The 8831-nt window shown below is 34.8% G+C and overlaps 2 protein-coding genes across 2 annotated transcripts; one reads left to right on the top strand and one right to left on the bottom strand.

Moving 5' to 3' along the window:
- Nucleotides 1-223: 223 nt before the first annotated feature.
- Nucleotides 224-4598, top strand: LOC148230865 (putative ATP-dependent RNA helicase DDX23). Its single transcript, XM_088195199.1, has 2 exons — nt 224-4291; nt 4368-4598. Exon 1 carries the CDS (start codon nt 1650-1652, stop codon nt 4236-4238), a length of 2589 nt encoding a protein of 862 aa, XP_088051325.1. The 5' UTR covers nt 224-1649; the 3' UTR covers nt 4239-4291; nt 4368-4598.
- A 2528-nt stretch (nt 4599-7126) lies between these two features.
- On the bottom strand, nt 7127-8379 carry Mic26-27 (MICOS complex subunit 26/27). The gene is made up of 6 exons (XM_088195200.1): nt 8221-8379; nt 7997-8148; nt 7764-7930; nt 7593-7702; nt 7391-7526; nt 7127-7328 (listed from the first exon to the last, which is right to left on the bottom strand). Exons 1-6 carry the CDS (start codon nt 8221-8223, stop codon nt 7186-7188), a joined length of 711 nt encoding a protein of 236 aa, XP_088051326.1. The 5' UTR covers nt 8224-8379; the 3' UTR covers nt 7127-7185.
- Between the last annotated feature and the right edge of the window lie 452 nt (nt 8380-8831).

Raw genomic sequence — 8831 nt, 5'->3', positions numbered from 1 at the left:
GAAGGGGTTAATTTTTAAAAATTATTCTTAATGAAACAAATATTTAATAATAATATATAAGTAATTTAATTGGTATTTTGTGACAGAATGAATTTTTTTAAGGGCTTTACAACAGTTTTCAATTTGCTGTTTGGTCCTCGTAAGTATTGCATTCGATGTTGTCACTATAAAGCTCAGAAAATATTTCGATTTGTATATGAAAATATAACATAAACTAAATTTATTTTGATAATATACGAATCTCTAATTCCGGAACAAATATTCGTGCGGGACATGGAGTCAGAATCCGGCACTGTCCCGCAGGATCCGGGACCAATTGTCACCGTATATATTTATTGATATTATATTATCGGGAAGAAAGAATTACAATATGGTTTCACATTATTATTTATTTATGTATTGGGTATTTTACATTGTATTATCATGAGGGAAATTTAAAGTTTAGATTCTGCCAAATAAGTCAATAAATAAAATTTTCACAAATAATAAAAATATATCGCAAAAATAGCTTACAGAATTACATACAAAAATAATTAAAGCGGTGATAAAAATAATTAATCAGCAGGTAAAGAAATGGCAGCGGTGAATCGTTCTAGCTCTTAATTTTACCGCTTTTTAATTACAACGTTAAAATGAGTTTTATTCCTTTCGCGATGTTTACTTTTAGTAATCAGATGGTGACGGGTGGCAATTAGACACATTGGATTGAAAACAACATTTTCTCTACGATTGTCAGATTTGGCACAATCTAGTCGTCGTTTTGGGTCACCGAGAGTTCTTGAGTCGTTATTTTGCAGATTTGGCAACCGCAAAACGTTTAAAAATAATGTTTAAAATGAAAATGTGAATGAAATTGTTATATTATTGTTGGCTTAGTGTTTGAGATATTTATACCTTTTATAGCAATGATAAATATATTATATTTATTTGAATTACTTTCAACGTAAAATATTGATTGTTTTCAGAAATTCTATTACATTTTCTATCAATTTAAGACTGCTCCTTTTATGTTGAAACATAAAGGAGCAACAGCAAAAAAATGTAATCACTAACACATATTATTGAGTTTCGCCGAGTTGCGCAAAAAATACAATATTGAAAAAAATTATATTTTATTATAAAATTTAATAAGAAACACACATTTTAGAATAATCTTGTACTAATATTCATAAACGTATTTGAAGGGGGAGGGGACGCATCTGCTTTTTGCTTCGGGTGCTGCATTTTTTAGCGCCAGCACTGCCTGCTGTAACCTTGCACATATCATTTTAAAACGTTTACACTATCAGTAAATATATGGTGTTCTGTAAATAATTTTTCATTATTGCATAAATGAGCGTATATTCTAAATCGTAAGCGAGTGAAGTTTCAATTAAAAGTACAGTTGTGGGACAGCGTTTTGCCTTATAAACTATTTTTTGGAATAGATGATTTGGAGTGAAATTAAAATCTTTGATTTATTTCATGCACATTTTGGAGCCTATTGGATTTGGAGCAGTTGCATTTCGTTCAAACTTTACTTTTCGTTTACTTCTGTTTTATATTACAGGCCGCGACTTTATAATTTTTTGCGATAGCAACACTTAGGCCATCATTAGATTTGACGTTTGATACGCTTTGCGTCGTGTTTGGGTTATGTTGTAGAAACGATGGTTAACGACAAACGTAGACGTTCTCGATCCAGATCGAAATCTCGCTCTCGTTCGAGAGAGCGCAGAGAACGAGACAAAGATCGCGAGAGAGAAAGAGAACTAACTAGGGAACGGGAAAAAGAACGCGAACGCGATCGCGAAAAAGAACGGGATAAGGACAGGGACAAGGATAGAGAACGCGATAAGGATAGAGACCGAGATAAAGACAGAGAAAAGGAGCGCGAAAAGCAGAGAGACGATAGGGATCATTATCGAGACAAAATCAAACGCAAGGAAGGGGACCGAACCAAAAGTCCCGTACACAAGCGAGATCATCGCGAAAAAGACCACGAAAGGGACTCGCGAAAGTCTGACAAATCTAGATCTAGCCGAGATGACGAATCAAATAAAAAGAAATCGCACACGGATGTACAAGATGAAGAAGAGCTTAAAGAAGAATCCAAGCTAAAGGTCGCGAAACGAGAGCCGCTTTCGCTCGAGGAGCTTCTGGCGAAAAAGAAAGCTGAAGAAGAAGCTAGAAGTAAGCCTGTTTATTTGACTAAAGAACAAAGAGCGCAGGCGGCGCTTCTAAAGAGGCAGGAAGAAGTGGCCGCTCTTAGGGCCAACATCGTAAGACCGACCACTAGCTCTCTCGATATAAGCGTTATGGATTCTAAGCCGTTCGACAGCCGACCCGTCGAAGAAGAGCCAAAAAAGAGGGAAAAGGAATTCGATAGAGACAAAAGAAACGATAAAGATATAAGAGATAATAAAGATAGAAAACAATTTAACCCTAACGATCGTAAAAATGATTCAAATGATAAAAAAAATCGTGCTGAAAGACCGAACGAAGAATATGCTAAAAATAAAGATAAAGAAAGAGAAGAGGAGGCCATAAAAGCGAGATATTTGGGTCTCATTAAAAAGAAACGTAGAGTTCGCCGATTAAACGATAGGAAATTTGTGTTCGATTGGGATGCTTCTGAAGACACGTCTAACGATTATAACCAACTATATAAAGATAGACATCAAGTGCAGTTTTTCGGACGTGGACATATCGCAGGTATCGATATAAAAGCGCAAAAGAAGGATCATAGTAAATTCTATGGTAATTTACTCGAGAAAAGAAGAACAGATTTGGAAAAAGAACGTGAAAAATTAAGACTTAAAAAAGTGAAGAAGAAGGAAGACAAACAAAAGTGGGACGACAGACATTGGTCAGAAAAAGAAAGAGACGAAATGACGGAAAGAGATTGGCGTATATTTAAAGAAGACTATAATATTACCATTAAAGGAGGAAAAATACCCGATCCTATCAGAAATTGGAAGGAAGCCGGATTACCCGACGAAATAATGGAAATTATTAACAAGGTCGGCTATAAGACCCCTACTCCTATTCAGCGACAGGCGATCCCGATCGGATTACAAAATAGGGATATTATCGGCGTCGCAGAAACCGGATCGGGTAAAACTTTGGCTTTCCTTATACCGCTCCTGATGTGGATTCAATCACTACCCAAAGTGGAGAGGCAGGAAGATGCAGATCAAGGACCGTACGCTATCATTTTGGCTCCCACTAGGGAATTGGCCCAGCAGATCGAAGAAGAAACAAACAAATTTGGAATTCCTCTCGGAATAACGTCAGTAGTAGTCGTGGGCGGTTTGTCGAGAGAAGAGCAAGGTTTCAAGCTGAGACTCGGCTGTGAAATTGTAATAGCTACTCCCGGTCGGCTCATCGATGTATTAGAAAATAGATATCTAGTTTTGAATCGTTGCACGTATGTCGTACTGGACGAAGCCGATCGTATGATAGATATGGGTTTCGAACCGGACGTACAAAAAATTCTAGAGTTCATGCCTGTGACTAATCTAAAACCTGATTCCGAAGCCGCAGAAGACGCTGCCATTCTGTTAGCTAATTATCACAGCAAAAAGAAGTATCGTCAAACTGTCATGTTTACGGCTACTATGCCAACAGCCGTAGAGAGATTGGCAAGAAACTACTTGCGGCGCCCGGCTATCGTTTACATCGGCTCTATCGGTAAACCAGTAGACAGAACCGAACAGGTGATTCACATGATCAGCGAAGCCGAGAAACGTAGGAAGTTGACGGAGATTCTGCAAAGAGGAGTCGAGCCGCCGATTATAATATTCGTGAACCAAAAGAAGGGCGCCGATGTTTTGGCGCGAGGCTTAGAAAAGTTGGGCTTCAACGCGTGCACGCTGCACGGTGGTAAAGGACAGGAGCAGCGAGACTTTGCTTTGGCGAGTCTTAAAAATGGATCGAAGGATATTCTTGTCGCCACGGACGTCGCCGGAAGAGGTATCGACATTAAGGACGTTAGTGTTGTAATCAATTACGACATGGCCAAGTCGATCGAGGACTACACCCATCGTATCGGAAGAACAGGGCGAGCAGGAAAGACAGGAAAGGCCGTAACGTTCTTGACTAAAGAGGATTCGGTCGTTTTCTACGATCTGAAACAAGTTTTGATACAAAGTTCGGCTTCAACATGTCCGCCAGAATTGATGAACCATCCAGACGCCCAGCATAAGCCCGGAACTGTAGTTACGAAGAAACGTAGAGAGGAGATGATTTTCGCTTAATCTGATGTATTAAAAATAAATTTCAATTTGTGTAGCAATAATACTGAAAATTTGTATGTTCTCATTCATTCTGATTTATGATTTAATTGATTAAACATATTTTTTACGAAAAAATTCTTTCTTTTCCAGAGAACACGCTCCCTATTAGCACTATCCTTGAAAACATCTGTGATTCGTCCCTGACAACACGCTATAATGATTTTTCATTGACGAATCAAATCAAATCTTGTTCATTGACAATGTAACTTACTTACATTCGAGAGTTCACACACTTACTGGTTAAAGCATACTCTATCTAGTAAAAGCGTAGACGAAATGTAGCATTATAAACTTTAATTAAAACTCATATTTAATGCATAATCTGTCTAATCATTGTGTACTAATGTATTAAACATGTAATATACTGTAGCTTATATATTTATATATATACATGTACACCTTTACAGTTTTAGACCAAGTCGCTCATGGACAACAAACAAAAAATATAAATACACAAAAATATTCAAAATTAGATATTTATTCGTTTATTTAAAAATTAACGTGGTTTCATGAGACAAACTTTTCGCTATTTTAGACAAACCAGGTTCTTGGTGCGTGGCGATGAGTGTGAGTGAGATAAGTGAAGCACTGAAGTAACGGAAGAGATAAGAAGCACCAGTGGTGGGGAGTTATTCCTACTCGTCCAAGTGGGCGACTGTTCCAGTGCAACTAAAAGCTTTGAAAACAATTCATGACGTTTGAAAACATTTAACAACGATTATGAGTGTAGGGCTGCACATAAAAGTTTGGCGAGCCGCATGTTGAGTATCGCTGCATTAATATGTTGCAAAGACAAAACAAAAATAAACTTTTGAACGCTTTTAATCGGAGCCTGAAGAACAACATGAATAATCACTTAATATAATGGTGTCATCAGTCCCACCTGCCAGTGCTGTCATGGAAAGACATGGTTGAAAAAATTGGTTCAACGTTTGTTGCTGTGCTTTCCTTTTTGTAGTTCTTTGTAGCAGCTAATGGCTGTATTAATGCTTCGCGAAATTTTAGCACTGTGTTCTTCGTTGGGATCAGTTTGAAAAACGATATTTATTCCTTGTTCAAAATGAAAAAGTGCTTTAGACAAATTCTTTGCAGATAAATGTTGGCAGACGTTTGGTTCTGGCTCCTCATCAATTACTTGTTCTGTTTCTATTTGGATTAATTCTTCATTTGAAAGGGGTTCTCTATCAGCATTTAGTTAAACGATCACATCACCTTCTTAAAACCAAGCTCATTTGTCAGGTTCGAATTTCTGAAAGAGATTCAGATGCATTGGTAGTTTTTCTGCATTCTGGCCATAATTTTTTCCATACATGATTCATTGTTGTTGATTTTAGTTCTTTCCATGATTTGAAAGTTTACTGCATCTTTGATGTTGAATTTTTCCCAAAATGTCATAATTGACGATTCACTATTGATTCACACCTCAACTCTATTTATTTTACTTCGTTCTTGAGACTTAATTTCCTGCTCAATAATCTCATAATAATAAATATTGGTTAAAATGTATTGCTGGTTATTTAAATAGATGGTCTTGCGTATTTATAGAAATGAACACATTTATTAGCATATAGAATAAAAACGTAAAAGGAATAAAAATAGCAGGCGCGTACCGTGAGATACTTTCCTTTTCGCTTGCTCGTGTGTTAAGTAACGAGAGTAAGTGAGAGATGAGGGCGTGCGTTACATGCGTTCCGCACGCCCTTATCTCTCACTCGTCACTTAACACGCGATCGAGCAAAAGGGAAAGTATCTCACCATACGCGCCTGAAAAATAGTAGTGAAAAGAATAAAAAAAGCAACAAATTATTACAATAAAATAATACAAAACATTTCTTGGTCAAATATTGGTCAAAATAGTTCTTATTAACATATGCTTTCTGTAAATAATTTTTATGTAACGAGTTGTTTCCTTGAAATCAAAACCGCAATGTCCACTTCTACATTGATTTCTTTCTTTACTTTGATTTTATAGATAATACTGAAAAATCACTGTTAGCACTCCTGAAATTAACTGTTCTTTTATATTATATGTCATGTCTTTAATCCTATCCTTGACTGTATCGTTCGATAATGAAATTGAACTTAAATATTGTTGCCTTAGCTCCCAATGTCGTATTCATTATTACTTTAGTGTCAGGAAGAATTAGTTGCTCTGCTATATTATGGAATTTTCCTGTTTTTTCTATTAATAGGGATACTTTTACTGCCTTTTTAGTGATACAACTTTTTATCGATATAACTTATTTCGAGAGGAACCAACATCAGTTAATCTTGGACTATTTTACTTCAGACTCAACAATCTGCTACACCAATTTGATTAACTTGGACTTTTCCACATTCGACATCTGCGTATAGATGTATATGCGCACATCATTATTACTATTTTTTAGTCATTAAAATTTTCATAGATTTATCAAAATGAATGTCAGTGCAACAAATTAATTTAATCTATGTATACTACAAGTCTCAGAAAAATTAAATAGTTGTAAGGTGTATTGGTATGCCATTGATTCAAATTTAATTTATTAGCCAGTACTGCTAACGTTTTACAAAACGAGGACAATTTAAATGAACAATATATAAAATAATTGTTCGTGCAGTACTGTTGGACAGATTAGGCGCAAGCGAGTGAGCATTAGTCAGAACAGAGAATACCTAATGAATAACTCTTTACAACGAATCTTCAGAATAAAAAATCCGAAGAATCACCTTACATAAATGCACAAACAATTTGTTTTATGAAACAAAGTATTTATTTAAATGCACATATTTCTTTAAAACAACTGTTTTAGTATTTATTTACTATATGATCTGAAGTAACATTTTACATGAATTAATTACACCAAAACTTTACATAAACAAATGTATTTATTCATAACTATACAATAAATAATTATTTAAAAAACAGCTATTCATTTTTAGATTTTGAGGGTAAAACAGTTTCTTTAATAGAACTTCCAATGTTAACCGTTAAGTCTATAACGTCTTGAAAATTTGTAGGTATTTTTATATCAGGAAAGTTGATTTCAGGCTGTGGATCACCAGGTTTTACTAAAATAAAAATAAATACATTAAAATCAGAAATTTTCACAGAAATTTCAGAAAATTCTTACTTCCATATACGAAATTATATCCGATATTGGCTAATAATTTTGCTTGCTTTTTCCCTTCAGTTAGATAAATGTTTGTTTCTTCCGGGAAACAAATAGCACCCATTACTCCCGTGCCCGTTAAACTGTAGAAAACTTTCTAAAAAAGAAAAGATACTGTGATATTTGAATGAATATTTTATGTAGTATTATAATAAAACAAAACCTTAATCAGGCCTCCTCGCAGTCCAAATATAAAACCAGTCACAGTTCCCATTGCAACAGCTCCGATTCTTTGCGTTTCGTTATCTTCTTCTCGTAAATAAGTGACGATGACTAAAATTAATCACGAAATATAAATACTATTTTGAAATACGTTTAAAATATCTATACGAACATTTAAAATTTTCCGCTGTATCACTGGTTGTCTTTAAAACTTTATTCATTGCGCCTTTTCCTTCGTTTAACACACTAAAGACATTTTCACGTACAATCGCTATGGGTTTAGCGAGCGATTTTTCAATATCCGACGGTTCTTCTGTTTTGACCTTCGATACGATCGAGCTGCAACCAATGTTTCGTTTTAGCTTGGTTAAGACTAATTATTTATTTATTTATAAAAATAGTTACGTCGGAGTCGGATATAGAGGAAGTTCTGAGGGTCGACACAATTTCTTCGTTTCTACGGCATCTTTGCGTACGGGCTCATCAGCTCTGACGATTGGCATCGCAGCGTAAGATCCGTAAATAAGAGCAGAGGAACCGATCAAGCCGCGAACGTACTATGGAACCAATTAACCGGTCATTATTTTTGAAAGAGATATGACATTTTTGGTTAGTTTAATAACGTTTACCATTTTTAATCGTAATTGTAGACGTAAATTAAATACGGTCGGGTTTTATTACGATAATTTTATATTTTTGATATTTATTTTGACAGCAAGGTTGTTTGCCACTAAAATAAAACGAAATTATGTAAACGTCAAAACGCCTACAATTTTTTTAACAAGAGTGCGGCCTTAATATTACTTAATTTGACCAGCATGCTTATATTAAATTATTGCTATAAGAGTAAAAACCGCAATTATACCGACGTCAGATATATGAGTAATTTTATTATGATAATTAATTTAAAAAAATAAAAATATAAGATAAAAAACAAGAATTCATTAAATAACATTTTATTCGATGTCATTAACTTCAAGAATAATAAATAACGTACTAATAATAAAACTACAATTTCTATCATTATTAATGAGCTTTGGTTTTATATCATTAGCAAACTAAACCTGGAATTATCGAATTTAAGCAAAACACGATGTCTGTCAGATATTATATAATCTGAAAACTGTTGAATTCAATTAGTTTTAAGCTCGCCATATGAATGAGAAAGTCACCAGCGTGAAAATGTGATAATCTATTTATTAAGTCAACTTAGTGGCTATCAAATAATATTTTGTCCTAT

The sequence above is a fragment of the Plectrocnemia conspersa genome, unplaced genomic scaffold (assembly GCF_051122295.1).
Source record: "Plectrocnemia conspersa isolate PC_06_02 unplaced genomic scaffold, ASM5112229v1 ptg000010l, whole genome shotgun sequence".
Classification (NCBI taxonomy): Eukaryota; Metazoa; Arthropoda; class Insecta; order Trichoptera; family Polycentropodidae; genus Plectrocnemia; species Plectrocnemia conspersa.
Note: the sequence above shows the minus strand (reverse complement) of the source record. Positions and strands in the feature narration are given on the sequence as shown.